The following is a 20,000-nucleotide window of genomic DNA, read 5'->3' on the forward strand; positions in this document are numbered from 1 at the left end:
GAAGAGTGGAGAAGGGGAGAGGAGGAGATCGGAAGGGAGAAGAGTGGAGAAGGGGAGAGGAGCGGAGGAGAGCAGAGGAAAGAGGAGAAGGGGAGGAGGAGATCAGAAGGGAGGAGAGTGGAGAAGGGGAGAGGAGGAGATCGGAAGGGAGAAGAGTAGAGAAGGGGAGAGGAGGAGATCGGAAGGGAGAAGAGTGGAGAAGGGGAGAGGAGGAGATCGGAAGGGAGAAGAGTGGAGAAGGGGAGAGGAGGAGATCGGAAGGGAGAAGAGTGGAGAAGGGGAGAGGAGCGGAGGAGTGGAGGAGATAGGAAGGGAGGAGAGCCGAGGAGGGGAGGAGCTGCTGAGGTAAACAGAAAAGCGAAGAGGAGCCCGACACTCACTTGTCAGCCTCACAGGATGAATGACCCAGAACCAGGGCTGACCCCAAACGGCCTGGTCACAAGTTGTTCTACACTATATAGGGAACAAGTGCTATTTGAGATACAGCCCCTAGGCTAAGTTCGGGGGGGGGGGTCCATTATAAACACGGACAGCTTGAACTGGCCAATGACAGTGGGTCAGCAACAGACAAACAAAGAGCTGATGGACGAATGAGGAGCGAGAGTGGAGGTGGCTCTGATAAACGTGTTTGTTTCTGTTCCTCACACAGGGAAGAGGTCGTTCAGGTCAGAGGCCAATGGTCTGATTCCCATACTGGTCAGACAGATCTGAATCGTCCGGGGAGGATTACGATGTCGGTCAGTCAGAGAGAAAGATGGATTGTAAAAATGGTTTGCAGTCAATGTAGGAGCTCATCTACCTAACCATAGACATTTAGATTCTTTGATCAATTTGCTATATATTATTATTATTATATAATTATTATTCTACATTATTTCAAAGCTATGTAGCCAAACAGTGATGCTAAATCTGTACATATGACCCTGCAATTAACATCCTATGACATCTTCTATACTGTTGTCTGACTGGGTGAGTCTGTTCTGATGGTCATTCCAGCCACGACACAACACTAGGGTAATCATGTGCTGCCACCCAGTGGTTCTCTCTCTCATGTTTACCCTATTACTTACCCACAATGCAATGCAATTCAATGACCTCATGGGATTGTTTGTGGACAACAAAAAAAAACACACAAAAAAAGAGAGCTGCAGGGTTGGGCTTTTCCCAGTCATAACTACCCCTGGCAGCGTTCCATGTCTCCATTATAAACACGGACAGCTGTTCCCAGTCATAACTACCACTGGCAGCGTTCCATGTCTCCATTATAAACACGGACAGCTGTTCCCAGTCATAACTACCCCTGGCAGCGTTCCATGTCTCCATTATAAACACGGACAGCTGTTCCCAGTCATAACTACCACTGGCAGCGTTCCATGTCTCCATTATAAACACGGACAGCTGTTCCCAGTCATAACTACCACTGGCAGCGTTCCATGTCTCCATTATAAACACGGACAGCTGTTCCCAGTCATAACTACCACTGGCAGCGTTCCATCTGTCCATTATAAACACGGACAGCTGTTCCCAGTCATAACTACCCCTGGCAGCGTTCCATGTGTCCATTATAAACACGGACAGCTGTTCCCAGTCATAACTACCACTGGCAGCGTTCCATGTGTCCATTATAAACACGGACAGCTGTTCCCAGTCATAACTACCACTGGCAGCGTTCCATGTGTCCATTATAAACACGGACAGCTGTTCCCAGTCATAACTACCACTGGCAGCGTTCCATGTCCCCATTATAAACACGGACAGCTGTTCCCAGTCATAACTACCACTGGCAGCGTTCCATGTGTCCATTATAAACACGGACAGCTGTTCCCAGTCATAACTACCACTGGCAGCGTTCCATGTCCCCATTATAAACACGGACAGCTGTTCCCAGTCATAACTACCACTGGCAGCGTTCCATGTCTCCATTATAAACACAGACAGCTGTTCCCAGTCATAACTACCCCTGGCAGCGTTCCATGTCCCCATTATAAACACGGACAGCTGTTCCCAGTCATAACTACCCCTGGCAGCGTTCCATGTCTCCATTATAAACACGGACAGCTGTTCCCAGTCATAACTACCCCTGGCAGCGTTCCATGTCTCCATTATAAACACGGACAGCTGTTCCCAGTCATAACTACCCCTGGCAGCGTTCCATGTCTCCATTATAAACACGGACAGCTGTTCCCAGTCATAACTACCACTGGCAGCGTTCCATGTCTCCATTATAAACACGGACAGCTGTTCCCAGTCATAACTACCACTGGCAGCGTTCCATGTGTCCATTATAAACACGGACAGCTGTTCCCAGTCATAACTACCACTGGCAGCGTTCCATGTGTCCATTATAAACACGGACAGCTGTTCCCAGTCATAACTACCCCTGGCAGCGTTCCATGTGTCCATTATAAACACGGACAGCTGTTCCCAGTCATAACTACCCCTGGCAGCGTTCCATGTCCCCATTATAAACACGGACAGCTGTTCCCAGTCATAACTACCACTGGCAGCGTTCCATGTCTCCATTATAAACACGGACAGCTGTTCCCAGTCATAACTACCACTGGCAGCGTTCCATGTCTCCATTATAAACACGGACAGCTGTTCCCAGTCATAACTACCACTGGCAGCGTTCCATGTGTCCATTATAAACACGGACAGCTGTTCCCAGTCATAACTACCACTGGCAGCGTTCCATGTGTCCATTATAAACACGGACAGCTGTTCCCAGTCATAACTACCACTGGCAGCGTTCCATGTCTCCATTATAAACACGGACAGCTGTTCCCAGTCATAACTACCACTGGCAGCGTTCCATGTGTCCATTATAAACACGGACAGCTGTTCCCAGTCATAACTACCACTGGCAGCGTTCCATGTGTCCATTATAAACACGGACAGCTGTTCCCAGTCATAACTACCCCTGGCAGCGTTCCATGTCCCCATTATAAACACGGACAGCTGTTCCCAGTCATAACTACCACTGGCAGCGTTCCATGTCTCCATTATAAACACGGACAGCTGTTCCCAGTCATAACTACCCTGGCAGCGTTCCATGTCTCCATTATAAACACGGACAGCTGTTCCCAGTCATAACTACCCCTGGCAGCGTTCCATGTCCCCATTATAAACACGGACAGCTGTTCCCAGTCATAACTACCCCTGGCAGCGTTCCATGTGTCCATTATAAACACGGACAGCTGTTCCCAGTCATAACTACCCCTGGCAGCGTTCCATGTCCCCATTATAAACACGGACAGCTGTTCCCAGTCATAACTACCACTGGCAGCGTTCCATGTCTGTATACATTATTATGGTATGTATTACCTGTATTACCTACTTTCTGAACGCTCTGTATACATTATTATGGTATGTATTACCTGTCGTGGCGATGCCTCCCAGCCCTGTACTGGGCAGCATCAGGTCCAGGAAGCTGCTGTGTTGTGACACCGTGCGGTTTCCGCCGAAGTGCGTTGTGAAGTTATTTCGGTTCGGGGCAGACGTCATCCAGGGGTGGCGGCTGGTCTGTGATGAAGACGAGGACGATGATGAAGGCGGCTGTCCGGGGAAGCTGAAGGAGTTATAGACGGCCCGTTGTTGAGGGTGGTGTTGATGCATCTGGGAGAAGCAGTGATTACTAGAGAGCCCGGAGTTGGGCCCAGAGAAGAAGTGGTTACGGGGTATCGGCTCTCCAGGGGGACCAGGAGCAGCTACGGAGGACAGGAGGGAGTGGTGGTGGTGGTGGTGGGGGGGGAAGGGACCTGGGGAGATGGAGAGGGACGGGAGGCTGTCCTGAACGCTGAGCTCCTTCTCTATCAGGTCCTCCAGGGCTTTACGGGTGATGTCGAAAGGATCGAATCCCAAGTCATCTTCTGACGTCTGTTGTTTGGATGAGCCGAAGCCGAAGGCTGCCTGCCAGTCTGTTGAGGACGATACTGGGATGGAATCTGGAGGAGAGAGATGTATATCAGTGATGTCAAATTTAACAGAAAAAGCTTTTAAACGCCTATAATTAATACACCGGCTAGGCCTCCTCGCCACCAGCTAGGCCGCCTCGCCACCAGCTAGGCCGCCTCGCCGCCTCGCCACCGGCTAGGCCGCCTCGCCACCGGCTAGGCCGCCTCGCCACCGGCTAGGCCGCCTCGCCACCGGCTAGGCCGCCTCGCCACCGGCTAGGCCGCCTCGCCACCGGCTAGGCCGCCTCGCCACCGGCTAGGCCGCCTCGCCACCGGCTAGGCCGCCTCGCCACTAGCTAGGCCGCCTCGCCGCGCCTCGCCACTGGCTAGGCCGCCTCGCCACTAGCTAGGCCGCCTCGCCACTAGCTAGGCCTCCACGCCACTAGCTAGGCCGCCTCGCCACTAGCTAGGCCGCCTCGCCACTAGCTAGGCCGCCACGCCACTAGCTAGGCCGCCACGCCACTAGCTAGGCCGCCACGCCACCAGCTAGGCCGCCTCGCCACCAGCTAGGCCGTCTCGCCACCAGCTAGGCCGTCTCGCCACCAGCTAGGCCGTCTCGCCACCAGCTACGCCGTCTCGCCACCAGCTAGGCCGTCTCGTCTACGGCTAGACATTTGGACTCTCAAACCCCCAGTAAAATCAATTAGATTACATGATCAAAAAGAGTATAGATCTCCCATTTGTAACGTACACAGATAATATAAATGACAAGTATATCTTTGTGTTGAGTTCCCACTGTACCTGAAGTGAAGAGGCTGTGTGGTTGGGGTGCAGTGGGCCAGGTGTCGTGGTTGTTCTGTGTGGAGGTGCTGGGGAACCCACGGAGGCTGCTGGGGATGGGGTTAGGATGGCGATAGTTACTATTGTCAGAGAACAGAGACTGGGACTCGGCGGCAGCCCCCTGAAAGGGAGACCGGGTAGTCACACTGATGGGAACCACCTGGCTGGCTTTGGAGAAACCAGGAGGGCCGGAGAGGACAGGAGGGGGCGACGGAGAGTCACTGTCTGGGAGCTGGAGGGAGGGAGGGAGGGAGGAGAGGAGAGGAGGGAGAGAGGGAGAGAGGGGGGAGGGAGGGAGGGGGAGGGGGGGGAGGGAGGGAGGGAGGGGGGAGGGAGGGGGAGGGAGGGAGGGAGGAGAGAGAGGGAGGAGAGAGAGGGAGGAGGGACAGAGAGGGAGGAGGGACAGAGAGGGGGAGAGAGAGAGATATGAGGGAGGAGAGAGGGGGGAGAGGGGGAGAGAGAGAGACATGAGGGAGGAGAGAGAGACATGAGGGAGGAGAGAGAGACATGAGGGAGGAGAGAGAGACATGAGGGAGGAGAGAGAGACATGAGGGAGGAGAGAGAGACATGAGGGAGGAGAGAGAGACATGAGGGAGGAGAGAGAGACATGAGGGAGGAGAGAGAGACATGAGGGAGGAGAGAGAGACATGAGGGAGGAGAGAGAGACATGAGGGAGGAGAGAGAGAAATATGAGGGAAGAGAGAGAGAGACATGAGGGAAGAGAGAGAGATATACGAGAGGCAAGGGAGGAGAGAGAGATGAGGGGAGGAGAGAGAGATGAGGGGAGGAGAGAGGGAGGGAGGAGAGAGAGATGAGAGGGATTGAGGAGAGAGAGATGAGGGGGGGGAGAGTGGGGGAGGAGAGAGGAAGGGAGGACAGAGAGATGGAGGAGAGAGAGTGGGAGGGAGGAGAGAGAGGGGAGGGAGGAGAGAGAGTGGGAGGGAGGAGAGAGAGTGGGAGGGAGGAGAGAGAGGGGAGGGAGGAGAGAGAGTGGGAGTCGAGGAGAGAGAGTGGGGGGGAGGAGAGAGAGAGAGAGGGGGGAGGAGAGAGGGGGGAGAGAGTGGGAGAGAGGGGGAGAGAGGGGGAGGAGAGAGAGAGGAAGGGGGAGAGAGAGAGAGGGAGGAGAGAGAGAAGGAGGGAGGGGAGAGAGAAGGAGGGAGGGGAGAGAGAAGGAGGGAGGGGAGAGAGAAGGAGGGAGGGGAGAGAGAAGGAGGGAGGGGAGAGAGAAGGAGGGAGGAGAGAGAGAGGGAGGAGAGAGAGAGGGAGAGAGAGGGAGGAGAGAGAGGGGGAGAGAGAGGGAGGAGAGAGAGGGGGAGAGAGAGGGGGAGGAGAGAGAGGGGGAGGAGAGAGGGGGGAGGAGAGAGAGAGGGAGGAGAGAGAGGGGGAGGAGAGAGAGAGAGGAGAGGAGAGAGAGGGAGGAGAGAGAGAGGGGAGGAGAGAGAGAGAGGGAGGAGAGAGAGAGAGGGAGGAGACAGAGAGAGGGAGGAGACAGAGAGAGGGAGGAGAGAGAGAGAGGGAGGAGAGAGAGAGAGGGGAGGAGAGAGAGAGGGAGGAGAGAGAGAGGGAGGAGAGAGAGAGGGAGGAGAGAGAGAGGGAGGAGAGAGAGAGGGAGGAGAGAGAGAGGGAGGAGAGAGAGGAGGAGCGAGAGGGAGGGAGGAGCGGGAGGGAGGAGCGGGAGGGAGGAGCGAGAGGAGAGAGAGGGAGGGAGGAGCGAGAGGGAGGAGCGAGAGGGAGGAGAGAGAGGGAGGGAGGAGCGAGAGGGAGGTAGGAGAGAGAGGGAGGAGAGAGAGGGAGGGAGGAGAGAGAGGGAGGAGAGAGAGGGAGGGAGGAGAGAGAGGGAGGAACGAGAGGGAGGGATGAGCGGGAGGGAGGAGCGAGAGGAGAGAGAGGGAGGGAGGAGCGAGAGGGAGGGAGGAGCGAGAGGGAGGAGGAGAGAGAGGGAGGGAGGAGCGAGAGGGAGGAGCGAGAGGGAGGGAGGAGCGAGAGGGAGGGAGGAGCGAGAGGGAGGGAGGGAGGAGCGAGAGGGAGGGAGGAGCGAGAGGGAGGGAGGAGCGAGAGGGAGGAGGAGGGAGGAGCGAGAGGGAGGGAGGAGAGGAGCGAGAGGGAGGGAGGAGCGAGAGGGAGGGAGGAGCGAGAGGGAGGGAGGAGAGAGAGGGAGGGAGGAGCGAGAGGGAGGAGCGAGAGGGAGGGAGGAGAGAGAGGGAGGGAGGAGAGAGAGGGAGGAGCGAGAGGGAGGGGAGGGAGGGAGGAGAGAGAGGGAGGGAGGAGAGAGAGGGAGGAGAGAGAGGGAGGGAGGAGAGAGAGAGAGAGGGAGGGAGGAGCGAGAGGGAGGAGAGAGAGAGAGGGAGGAGAGAGAGAGGGAGGAGCGAGAGGGAGGAGAGAGGGAGGAGAGAGAGAGAGGGAGGAGAGAGAGAGAGGGGAGAGAGAGGGAGAAGAGAGAGGGAGGGAGGGAGGAGAGAGAGAGAGGGAGAGAGAGGGAGAAGAGAGAGGGAGGAGAGGAGAGAGAGGGAGAGAGGAGAGAGAGGGAGGGAGGAGAGAGAGGGAGGGAGGAGAGAGAGGAGAGGAGAGGGAGGAGAGAGAGGGAGGAGAGAGAGAGGGAGGAAGAGAGAGGAGAGAGAGAGGGAGAGAGAGAGGGAGGGAGGAGAGAGAGAGGGAGGAGAGAGAGAGGAGAGAGAGGGAGGAGAGAGGAGGAGAGAGAGAGGAGGAGAGAGAGAGGGAGAGAGAGGGAGGGAGGAGAGAGAGAGGAGGAGAGAGAGAGAGGAGAGAGAGAGAGGAGAGAGAGGGAGGGAGGGGAGGAGGAGAGAGAGGAGAGAGAGGGAGGGAGGGAGAGAGAGAGGAGGAGAGAGAGAGAGAGAGAGAGAGAGGAGGAGAGAGAGAGAGAGAGAGAGAGAGAGAGAGAGAGAGAGAGAGAGAGAGAGAGAGAGAGAGAGAGAGAGAGAGAGAGAGAGAGAGAGAGAGAGAGAGAGAGAGAGAGAGAGAGAGAGAGAGAGAGAGAGAGAGAGAGAGAGAGAGAGAGAGAGAGAGAGAGAGAGAGAGAGAGAGAGAGAGAGAGAGAGAGAGAGAGAGAGAGAGAGAGAGAGAGAGAGAGAGAGAGAGAGAGAGAGAGAGAGAGGGAGGAGAGAGGGAGGAGAGAGGGAGGGAGGAGAGAGGGAGGGAGGAGAGAGGGAGGGAGGAGAGAGAGAGGAGAGAGAGAGGGAGGAGAGAGGGAGGGAGGAGAGAGGGAGGGAGGAGAGAGAGAGGGAGGAGAGAGAGAGAGAGAGAGAGAGAGAGAGAGAGAGACAGAGAGAGAGAGGGAGCAATAATATTAGAATGAATAAACCAACACTGATTAGTTGTTGTTTTTTATGAAGAATAATACTGACCAATGTGTAACATCTTTTCAAGATGTCTAGGAAGCAACAAATTCCCATCTATCAAGTCTAAGGTTGAATAAAGACCATCTGGACTTTTCCTAGCCCCTGAAAACTCTCCCATGTTCTCCATCTTACCAGGTTGTGACGTTCTGAGGAGTCCCCGTGTTGGGTGTCCCTGCTCCTGGTGACCTCTGGCAGAGCGTCCCTGGGGCTGAAAGACACAGCGGCCCTGTTAGAACAACCATGGTGTGGAGAGGATGACCAGAGATTAAATTACACTACCAACAGGATGTGGACACCTGCTCGTCTAACATCTCATTCCATCACCATGTGCATTAATATGGAGTTGGTCCCCTCTTTGCTGCTATAACAGCCTCCACTCTTCTGGGAAGGCTTTCCACTAGATGTTGGGACATTGCTGCTATAACAGCCTCCACTCTTCTGGGAAGGCTTTCCACTAGATGTAGGAACATTGCTGCTATAACAGCCTCCACTCTTCTGGGAAGGCTTTCCACTAGATGTTGGAACATTGCTGCTATAACAGCCTCCACTCTTCTGGGAAGGCTTTCCACTAGATGTTGGAACATTGCTGCTATAACAACCTCCACTCTTCTGAGAAGGCTTTCCACTAGATGTAGGAACATTGCTGCTATAACAGCCTCCACTCTTCTGGGAAGGCTTTCCACTAGATGTTGGAACATTGCTGCTATAACAGCCTCCACTCTTCTGGGAAGGCTTTCCACTAGATGTTGGAACATTGCTGCTATAACAGCCTCCACTCTTCTGGTAAGGCTTTCCACTAGATGTTGGAACATTGCTGCTATAACAGCCTCCACTCTTTTGGGAAGGCTTTCCACTAGATAACAGATAACAGCCACGCCAGGAGGCGAGAGATAACAGCCACGCCAGGAGGCGAGAGATAACAGCCACGCCAGTAGACGAGAGATAACAGCAACGCCAGTAGACGAGAGATAACAGCAACGCCAGTAGACGAGAGATAACAGCAACGCCAGTAGACGAGAGATAACAGCAACGCCAGTAGACGAGAGATAACAGCAACGCCAGTAGACGAGAGATAACAGCAACGCCAGTAGACGAGAGATAACAGCAACGCCAGTAGACGAGAGATAACAGCAACGCCAGTAGACGAGAGATAACAGCAACGCCAGTAGACGAGAGATAACAGCAATGCCAGTAGACGAGAGATAACAGCAACGCCAGTAGACGAGAGATAACAGCAACGCCAGTAGACGAGAGATAACAGCAACGCCAGTAGACGAGAGATAACAGCAACGCCAGTAGACGAGAGATAACAGCAACGCCAGTAGACGAGAGATAACAGCAACGCCAGTAGACGAGAGATAACAGCCACGCCAGTAGACGAGAGATAACAGCCACGCCAGTAGACGAGAGATAACAGCCACGCCAGTAGACGAGAGATAACAGCCACGCCAGTAGACGAGAGATAACAGCCACGCCAGTAGACGAGAGATAACAGCCACGCCAGTAGACGAGAGATAACAGCAACGCCAGTAGACGAGAGATAACAGCAACGCCAGTAGACGAGAGATAACAGCAACGCCAGTAGACGAGAGATAACAGCAACGCCAGTAGACGAGAGATAACAGCAACGCCAGTAGACGAGAGATAACAGCAACGCCAGTAGACGAGAGATAACAGCAACGCCAGTAGACGAGAGATAACAGCAACGCCAGTAGACGAGAGATAACAGCCACGCCAGTAGACGAGAGATAACAGCCACGCCAGTGGACGAGAGATAACAGCAACACCAGTAGACGAGAGATAACAGCAACACCAGTAGACGAGAGATAACAGCAACACCAGTAGACGAGAGATAACAGCCACGCCAGTAGACGAGAGATAACAGCCACACCAGTGGACGAGAGATAATAGCCACGCCAGTAAACGAGAGATAACAGCAACGCCAGCAGACGAGAGATAACAGCAACACCAGCAGACGAGAGATAACAGCAACACCAGCAGACGAGAGATAACCAGTAGAGCATCGAGGAGGTTTGAAGGAGATTGTTTCCCGGGAACAGGATAAATTAAAATTCTACTTCTCATGTTAGTCATTGTTCTTTGTGTGAAAACATTTCAAATGGGGCCTTTAGAACAGAAGCTGTGTGTAAAATTGGTTTTGGGAGTTAATGTCAGTGGATGGTTGTTAAAGACCGAGACACACAAACAGAGCGATGGGAGCGTCGTAGACCAGCGCCATGCAACATTTTAGGTACTCGAAAGTGCTCGAGTGAAGTGTGTACGGCCCTTTTACCTTGGGGGGTCACGGCTTGAGGAGAAGGGCGAGAGGCCAGTCACAGAGCCCAGGCCAACGTCACGTTCTGGTCCGTCCGGTGTCATGCGGTCAGTGTCCAAGCCGCCGCCGTTTGACGGCGGGCTCTTACTGTGCTCCGATAGACCGTTGGTCGTCTTCCCCGTGGGTTGTAACGCTGGCCACACGTCTTGTCCGTGACTGTTGTTACTGTTGGATCTGTAGAGGAGGGGAGAGAGTGGGAAGAGGAAGGGAAGGGAGGAGAGAGCGGGAAGGGAGGAGAGAGCGAGCAGGGGAAGTGGGGGAAAGAGAGCGAAGGGGATGAAGGGGGGAAGAGAGCGAAGGGGATGAAGGAGGGGGAGAGAGCGAAGGGGGCGAAGGGGGGAAGAGAGCGAAGGGGGGAAGAGAGCGAAGGGGGGAAGAGAGCGAAGGGGGAGAAGAGAGAAAGAAGGAATAGTGAGTAATTGGGGGGAAGAGAAGGGAGACGAATGTAACACGAGTCAATCTCAGCTCTTCAAAAGACATCAGTCAAGCGTCAGGTATCAAAATGGATCCCAGGATAGTGTTTACCTCTAAAGAGCTTAGCCTACCCCTGTATAGGTTTAGAGCTCTCAGCCTACCCCTGTAAAGGTTTAGAGCTCTCAGCCTACCCCTGTAAAGGTTTAGAGCTCTCAGCCTACCCCTGTAAAGGTTTAGAGCTCTCAGCCTACCCCTGTAAAGGTTTAGAGCTCTCAGCCTACCCCTGTAAAGGTTTAGAGCTCTCAGCCTACCCCTGTAAAGGTTTAGAGCTCTCAGCCTACCCCTGTAAAGGTTTAGAGCTCTCAGCCTACCCCTGTAAAGGTTTAGAGCTCTCAGCCTACCCCTGTAAAGGTTTAGAGCTCTCAGCCTACCCCTGTAAAGGTTTAGAGCTCTCAGCCTACCCCCTGTAAAGGTTTAGAGCTCTCAGCCTACCCCTGTAAAGGTTTAGAGCTCTCAGCCTACCCCTGTAAAGGTTTAGAGCTCTCAGCCTACCCCTGTAAAGGTTTAGAGCTCTCAGCCTACCCCTGTAAAGGTTTAGAGCTCTCAGCCTACCCCTGTAAAGGTTTAGAGCTCTCAGCCTACCCCTGTAAAGGTTTAGAGCTCTCAGCCTACCTCTGTAAAGGTTTAGAGCTCTCAGCCTACCTCTGTAAAGGTTTAGAGCTCTCAGCCTACCTCTGTAAAGGTTTAGAGCTCTCAGCCTACCTCTGTAAAGGTTTAGAGCTCTCAGCCTACCTCTGTAAAGGTTTAGAGCACTCAGCCTACCTCTGTAAAGGTTTAGAGCTATTAGCCTACCTCTGTAAAGGTTTAGAGCTATTAGCCTACCTCTGCAAACAGCTGGGTTTAGAGCTCTTGGTCGTCTCCCCTCCTGAGGTCTGGGTGGTAAAGCTGGGGTTCTGGTACAGATCCTGTAACAGCCTCTGTTCATACTCTTGATGCTTCCCTGCCTGACAGACAACAGAGCGACACAAAGGATCACGTTAGGAAGATAAAACACCTGCTGTGAAATCGAACACTACTACAATCTTGGGACTCCATTTCAAATTCTCCTAGTTCATCGCATCCCATCTAATCGTCTCATTCTCAAGCATTATTGGAGGAGAAGGTCCCAGGTCCCTCAAACCATTCCACAATGTGTTTTGAGAAGGAGGTTAGGAGATAGCAGGGTGAGGATCGGAGGAAAGATGAATTGAGAAAGAGCCTTTCCTAAGTATTGAAATTGGTCATCTTACCTGCATCTCCTCTTTAGTGAAGCTGGCCGCATCGTCCCCCAGCTCGTGTAGATACATACAGTCAGGTTTGGGACACCCCATGCTCTTCAGAAAGTAGCTGCAGTATTTCGTCGTCCCTAAAGAAGCCTGTAGAACACAACGACAGCTCGTTAGCTGCAGTATTTCGTCGTCCCTAAAGAAGCCTGTAGAACACAACGACAGCTCGTTAGCTGCAGTATTTCGTCGTCCCTAAAGAAGCCTGTAGAACACAACGACAGTTCGTTAGCTGCAGTATTTCGTCGTCCCTAAAGAAGCCTGTAGAACACAACGACAGTTCGTTAGCTGCAGTATTTCGTTGTCCCTAAAGAAGCCTGTAGAACACAACGACAGTTCGTTAGCTGCAGTATTTCGTCGTCCCTAAAGAAGCCTGTAGAACACAACGACAGTTCGTTAGCTGCATTATTTCGTCGTCCCTAAAGAAGCCTGTAGAACACAACGACAGTTCGTTAGCTGCAGTATTTCATCGTCCCTAAAGAAGCCTGCAGAACACAACGACAGCTCGTTAGCTGCAGTATTTCATCGTCCCTAAAGAAGCCTGCAGAACACAACGACAGCTCGTTAGCTGCAGTATTTCGTCGTCCCTAAAGAAGCCTGTAGAACACAACGACAGCTCGTTAGCTGCAGTATTTCGTCGTCCCTAAAGAAGCCTGTAGAACACAACGACAGCTCGTTAGCTGCAGTATTTCATCGTCCCTAAAGCCTGCAGAACACAACGACAGCTCGTTAGCTGCAGTATTTCATCGCCCCTAAAGAAGCCTGCAGAACACAACGACAGCTCGTTAGCTGCAATATTTTGTTGTCCCTATAGAAGCCCGTAGAACAACGACAGCTCGTTAGCTGCAGTATTTTCGTCGTCCCTAAAGAAGCCTGCAGAACACAACGACAGCTCGTTAACTGCAGTATTTCATCGTCCCTAAAGAAGCCTGCAGGACACAGCGACAGCTCGTTAGCTGCAGTATTTTCGTCGTCCCTATAGAAGCCCGTAGAACAATGACAGTTCATTAACTGCAGTATTTCATCGTCCCTAAAGAAGCCTGCAGGACACAGCGACAGCTCGTTAGCTGCAGTATTTTCGTCGTCCCTATAGAAGCCCGTAGAACAATGACAGTTCATTAACTGCAGTATTTCATCGTCCCTAAAGAAGCCTGCAGGACACAGCGACAGCTCGTTAGCTGCAGTATTTTCGTTGTCCCTATAGAAGCCCGTAGAACAATGACAGTTCATTAACTGCAGTATTTCATCGTCCCTAAAGAAGCCTGCAGGACACAGCGACAGCTCGTTAGCTGCAGTATTTTCGTCGTCCCTATAGAAGCCCGTAGAACAATGACAGTTCATTAGCTGCAGTATTTTGTCGTCCCTATAGAAGCCCGTAGAACAATGACAGCTCGTTAGCTGCAGTATTTTCGTCGTCCCTAAAGAAGCCTGTAGAACACAACGACAGCTCGTTAGGTCAAACTATGCACGAGATATCCACATGTACAACAGGCTTGGCAATAATTCCCCAAGACAGGGACCTTGATTGAACGAGTAGAAAAGGGAACACGCCTTCATTTAGTCAAGAAAGTTCAAGTTAAACCCCTTTTCAAACCAAGATGAAAAGTCACTTACGCCTCAGGATAAACCTCTCCTCTTACCTGCTTTGGCAGCATTCAATCATGGACACTCTATTGTTGTTGTCTGACATCAAACTTGTCATTATGAAAAAGTATAAACACAAATGGCACAACACGTCTGGGCGTGACATCTCGCCAGTCTGGCATAAACCAACAATGCTACACAATCTTTTTTTCGCACCCAAATAGAAAATCGGTTTTAAAAATGTATTCAGGATATGACAACTAAAATCAACTTTTATAGACAATGTTTTTGGTTCTCTTGTTAGCTAGCTATCCAGATGGCTAGCCAGCTAATTGATAGAGGAATTTTAAATTCCCTTATGTTTTATTGCCAAAACCAATTTAATTCGCACTCATTTCTAATTCATGATAAGTTGTAAGTTTATCATTTGCATGAATTAGTAAGAGACCAGTCTTAAAAAACAAGTTCAGCATTTATTCTTGATGAGTACTGAATGCTCACACACATTACCACAGGTTATAAACTGAAAATGACGTCAGCGTTTTCCAAACGTTCCGTTTCACAAACAGAGGGCCCCTCTAATTCTCAAGCCTCCGCGTTATCAGCACGAAGTCAAGGCCAGTCAGCATAAATCAACATTCCCGACCATTTTGGAGATGGCCCGTTCCCACCACCTGGAGATTTGTACAACTGAATGAACTTAAAGAACAGACCTTCATTGTTACTTAACTTCCTGACTACATTATATACAATTGTGAAAGGGAGCAAGAGGGACAGTACATTATAGCATTTGGACTAGTCAGTTTCTGATTGGAATGTATACATAATTAGTAATTTCAAACATATTTTCCTCTATCACTCATATAATTACCAGAACATATCTGACAACACTTTTTATTCACCATGACAACGATACCAACAACAGGGTCAAAGTTGAACGTCTCTTCCTCCTTGCCGGCTAAGCAGTGGCTATATTAAAATGGCGAATGCCGACAAGAAAAAGGAAAAATAAAAAATAAAAATGGGGTTGTTTGAAAAGAAGATTTAAAAACATCACACAATTGTTATTACAGCAACACACAATAAATCCTGTGTGAAAGGTGTAGAAATTCACATCAGAGAAGCGGACATTTCAAACGTTAATCTAATACAGAGATGGTTATTGTTCTGTCCTGTGCCCAGACTAGAGATGCTTATTGTTTTGTCCTGTGCCCAGACTAGAGATGCTTATTGTTCTGTCCCGTGCCCAGACTAGAGATGCTTATTGTTCGGTCCTGTGCCCAGACTAGAGATGCTTATTGTTCTGTCCCGTGCCCAGACTAGAGATGCTTATTGTTTTGTCCTGTGCCCAGACTAGAGATGCTTATTGTGTTGTCCTGTGCCCAGACTAGAGATGCTTATTGTGTTGTCCTGTGCCCAGACTAGAGATGCTTATCGTTTGGTCCTGTGCCCAGACTAGAGATGCTTATTGTGTTGTCCTGTGCCCAGACTAGAGATGCTTATCGTTTGGTCCTGTGCCCAGACTAGAAATGCTTATCGTTTGGTCCTGTGCCCAGACTAGAGATGCTTATGGTTCTGTCCTGTGCCCAGACTAGAGATGCTTATCGTTTGGTCCTGTGCCCAGACTAGAGCTGCTTAATGTTCTGTCCTGTGCCCAGACTAGAGATGCTTATTGTTCTGTCCTGTGCCCAGACTAGAGATGCTTATTGTTCCGTCCTGTGCCCAGACTAGAGATGCTTATTGTTCTGTCCTGTGCCCAGACTAGAGATGCTTATTGTTCGGTCCTGTGCCCAGACTAGAGATGCTTATTGTTCGGTCCTGTGCCCAGACTAGAGATGCTTATTGTGTTGTCCTGTGCCCAGACTAGAGATGCTTATTGTTCTGTCCTGTGCCCAGACTAGAGATGCTTATCGTTTGGTCCTGTGCCCAGACTAGAGATGCTTATCGTTTGGTCCTGTGCCCAGACTAGAGATGCTTATCGTTTGGTCCTGTGCCCAGACTAGAGATGCTTATGGTTCTGTCCTGTGCCCAGACTAGAGATGCTTATCGTTTGGTCCTGTGCCCAGACTAGAGATGCTTATGGTTCTGTCCTGTGCCCAGACTAGAGATGCTTATCGTTTGGTCCTGTGCCCAGACTAGAAATGCTTATGGTTTGGTCCTGTGCCCAGACTAGAGATGCTTATCGTTTGGTCCTGTGCCCAGACTAGAGATGCTTATGGTTCTGTCCTGTGCCCAGACTAGAGATGCTTATGGTTCTGTCCTGTGCCCAGACTAGAGATGCTTATGGTTCTGTCCTGTGCCCAGACTAGAGATGCGTATTGTTTGGTCCTGTGCCCAGACTAGAGATGCTTATCGTTTGGTCCTGTGCCCAGACTAGAGATGCTTATTAACTAGATGTACATACCGTGGTATATTTTCCCAAACTTACCTTCAGTGTTCTGCCGTCTACTACTAGGTTGTTGACACACTGTATTGCTCTGAGGGCGTCTTCTGAGCGGATGTAAGTGACATAGGCACTGGCACTGGGGCCCTTGGGGGACAAGACCAAGACAATCAATGGATCAATCAATGTGTTAATCAATCAATCAATGTACTTTATGTATTTTCATTGTACTGGTGTTATGGCTGTATATTGTGTTAGTAACACATTTCTAATGCACTCCATCAACCAATCAAACGCCATCAATTTAAACTACAACATTACTGTCAATCATCCTCGCCCACAGGAAGTTCCCGCCCCCCCTCATACCTGTGAGCCGGCGTATGAGGTGCTGTTGTTGATGACTACCTTATGGACCTTCCCAAACTTCACAAAATACTCGGGTCTCTTTAGAATCTGGGACGGACAGAGGAAAACAGAGGGGCTGTTGGGAAATGTAGTTTAGTCTACACATCAAAACATAACTGTTATAATCATGTTACAACGGTCAATTACGCTCCAAAACTGTTACAATAAGACAGTCGGAACGATAAAATAATTTCCATGATTTCTGATCTGTGATGTTGGTGTTTTCTGATCTGCAGTGAGGTTTCTGATCTGTGATGTTGGTGTTTTCTGATCTGCAGTGAGGAGGTTTCTGATCTGTGATGTTGGTGTTTTCTGATCTGCAGTGAGGAGGTTTCTGATCCGTAGGAGGGGGTTTCTGATCTGCAGTGAGGAGGTTTCTGATCCGTAGTGAGGAGGTTTCTGATCCACAGTGAGGAGGTTTCTGATCCACAGTGAGGAGGTTTCTGATCCGCAGTGAGGAGGTTTCTGATCCGCAGTGAGGAGGTTTCTGATCCGCAGTGAGGAGGTTTCTGATCCGTAGTGAGGAGGTTTCTGATCTGCAGTGAGGAGGTTTCTGATCCGCAGTGAGGAGGTTTCTGATCCGCAGTGAGGAGGTTTCTGATCCGCAGTGAGGAGGTTTCTGATCCGTAGTGAGGAGATTTCTGATCCGTAGTGAGGAGGTTTCTGATCCGTAGTGAGGAGGTTTCTGATCCGCAGTGAGGAGGTTTCTGATCCGCAGTGAGGAGGTTTCTGATCCGTAGTGAGGAGGTTTCTGATCCGCAGTGAGGAGGTTTCTGATCCGCAGTGAGGAGGTTTCTGATCCGCAGTGAGGAGGTTTCTGATCCGCAGTGAGGAGGTTTCTGATCCGCAGTGAGGAGGTTTCTGATCCGCAGTGAGGAGGTTTCTGATCCGCAGTGAGGAGGTTTCTGATCCGCAGTGAGGAGGTTTCTGATCCGCAGTGAGGAGGTTTCTGATCCGCAGTGAGGAGGTTTCTGATCCGTAGTGAGGAGGTTTCTGATCCGTAGTGAGGAGGTTTCTGATCCGCAGTGAGGAGGTTTCTGATCCGTAGTGAGGAGGTTTCTGATCCGCAGTGAGGAGGTTTCTGATCCGTAGTGAGGAGGTTTCTGATCCGCAGTGAGGAGGTTTCTGATCCGCAGTGAGGAGGTTTCTGATCCGTAGTGAGGGGGTTTCTGATCCGCAGCGAGGAGGTTTCTGATCCGTAGTGAGGAGGTTTCTGTGGAAGGAGTCCAGGGTAGTGAGATGGGTAAAAGAGGAAAGTGGTTCGTTATGTTGGTGGTTTCTGTGGAAGGAGTCCAGGGCAGTGAGATGGGTAAAAGAGGGAAGTGGTTGGTTGTGTTGGTGGTTTCTGTGGCCCGAGCCGCTGGGCGACGATAGTTTTGACATTCTGGTCACTCTCCGTCCACTTCGACCAGAGCTCAAGACATCTCTTTGCAGCCTTTGTTTGACCAATGCTCCCTCCCTCCCTCCTCTCTCTCTCTCTCCCTCCCTCCCTCCCTCCCCCCCTCCCTCCCTCTCTCCCTCCCCCCTCCCTCCCTATCCCTTAAAGACTGAGTGAAACCATTCGCAGTAGCAGCTGTGTGATAATCAAACACCACTATATCAGGCCAGACAGAAACAACGAGGACAGACATGGGGGAAATGTTGCTGGTCGTGTGCGTAGAAACAGCAGAGTGAGCAGACGGGGTTAAACCGTGAGAGGATAGGACATCAGAAGGGTGTTGTCATGTCCACTTCCTCTTCATGTCCACTTCCTCTTCATGTCCACTTCCAACAGCATTGTAAACTCAGTGTCTTCATGTCCACTTCCTCTTCATGTCCACTTCCAACAGCATTGTAAACTCAGTGTCTTCATGTCCACTTCCTCTTCCAACAGCATTGTAAACTCAGTGTCTTTCTGACACTTCATGTCCACTTCCACTTCCAACAGCATTGTAAACTCAGTGTCTTTCTGAGACTTCATGTCCACTTCCAACAGCATTGTAAACTCAGTCTCTTTCTGAGACTTCATGTCCACTTCCAACAGCATTGTAAACTCAGTATCTTCATGTCCACTTCCTCTTCATGTCCACTTCCACTTCCAACAGCATTGTAAACTCAGTATCTTCATGTCCACTTCCACTTCCAACAGCATTGTAAACTCAGTATCTTCATGTCTACTTCCACTTCCAACAGCATTGTAAACTCAGTATCTTCATGTCCACTTCCACTTCCAACAGCATTGTAAACTCAGTATCTTCATGTCCACTTCCACTTCCAACAGCATTGTAAACTCAGTATCTTCATGTCCACTTCCTCTTCATGTCCATTTCCAACAGCATTGTAAACTCAGTATCTTCATGTCCACTTCCACTTCCAACAGCATTGTAAACTCAGTATCTTCATGTCCACTTCCACTTCCAACAGCATTGTAAACTCAGTATCTTTCTGACACTTCATGTCCACTTCCACTTCCAACAGCATTGTAAACTCAGTATCTTCATGTCCACTTCCACTTCCAACAGCATTGTAAACTCAGTATCTTCCTGAGACTTCATGTCCACTTCCAACAGCATTGTAGACTCAGTATCTTCATGTCTACTTCCACTTCCAACAGCATTGTAAACTCAGTATCTTCATGTCCACTTCCTCTTCATGTCCACTTCCACTTCCAACAGCATTGTAAACTCAGTATCTTCATGTCTACTTCCACTTCCAACAGCATTGTAAACTCAGTATCTTCATGTCCACTTCCTCTTCATGTCCATTTCCAACAGCTTTGTAAACTCAGTATCTTCATGTCCACTTCCACTTCCAACAGCATTGTAAACTCAGTATCTTCATGTCTACTTCCACTTCCAACAGCATTGTAAACTCAGTATCTTCATGTCCACTTCCACTTCCAACAGCATTGTAAACTCAGTATCTTTCTGACACTTCATGTCCACTTCCACTTCCAACAGCATTGTAAACTCAGTATCTTCATGTCCACTTCCACTTCCAACAGCATTGTAAACTCAGTATCTTCATGTCCACTTCCACTTCCAACAGCATTGTAAACTCAGTATCTTCCTGAGACTTCATGTCCACTTCCACTTCCAACAGCATTGTAAACTCAGTATCTTCATGTCTACTTCCACTTCCAACAGCATTGTAAACTCAGTATCTTTCTGACACTTCATGTCCACTTCCACTTCCAACAGCATTGTAAACTCAGTATCTTCATGTCTACTTCCACTTCCAACTGCATTGTAAACTCAGTGTCTTTCTGACACTTCATGTCCACTTCCACTTCCAACAGCATTGTAAACTCAGTGTCTTTCTGAGACTTCATGTCCACTTCCAACAGCATTGTAAACTCAGTATCTTCATGTCCACTTCCTCTTCATGTCCACTTCCACTTCCAACAGCATTGTAAACTCAGTATCTTCATGTCCACTTCCACTTCCAACAGCATTGTAAACTCAGTATCTTCATGTCCACTTCCACTTC

At 50.4% G+C, this 20,000-nt stretch overlaps 1 protein-coding gene across 3 annotated transcripts in view; it reads right to left on the minus strand.

Moving 5' to 3' along the window:
- Positions 1 to 3,306: 3,306 nt before the first annotated feature.
- The window catches only part of LOC124024509 (CCR4-NOT transcription complex subunit 4-like), a 45,007-nt gene continuing 28,313 nt past the window's right edge, over positions 3,307 to 20,000 (minus strand). For 2 of the 3 annotated variants that reach the window (XM_046338428.1, XM_046338426.1), the window contains exons 4-11: positions 16,494 to 16,580; positions 16,173 to 16,274; positions 12,128 to 12,253; positions 11,721 to 11,842; positions 10,383 to 10,598; positions 8,222 to 8,315; positions 4,695 to 4,965; positions 3,307 to 3,944 (exon numbers count right to left, since the gene is read on the minus strand). In XM_046338428.1, coding sequence (XP_046194384.1) covers positions 3,334 to 3,944; positions 4,695 to 4,965; positions 8,222 to 8,315; positions 10,383 to 10,598; positions 11,721 to 11,842; positions 12,128 to 12,253; positions 16,173 to 16,274; positions 16,494 to 16,580 — 1,629 coding nt within the window. In that variant the 3' untranslated portion in view covers positions 3,307 to 3,333. The remainder of the gene's footprint in view (positions 3,945 to 4,694; positions 4,966 to 8,221; positions 8,316 to 10,382; positions 10,599 to 11,720; positions 11,843 to 12,127; positions 12,254 to 16,172; positions 16,275 to 16,493; positions 16,581 to 20,000) is intronic. The other variant, XM_046338427.1, reaches the window with a different exon arrangement.

Source organism: Oncorhynchus gorbuscha, unplaced genomic scaffold (genome assembly GCF_021184085.1).
Source record: "Oncorhynchus gorbuscha isolate QuinsamMale2020 ecotype Even-year unplaced genomic scaffold, OgorEven_v1.0 Un_scaffold_1898, whole genome shotgun sequence".
NCBI lineage: Eukaryota > Metazoa > Chordata > Actinopteri > Salmoniformes > Salmonidae > Oncorhynchus > Oncorhynchus gorbuscha.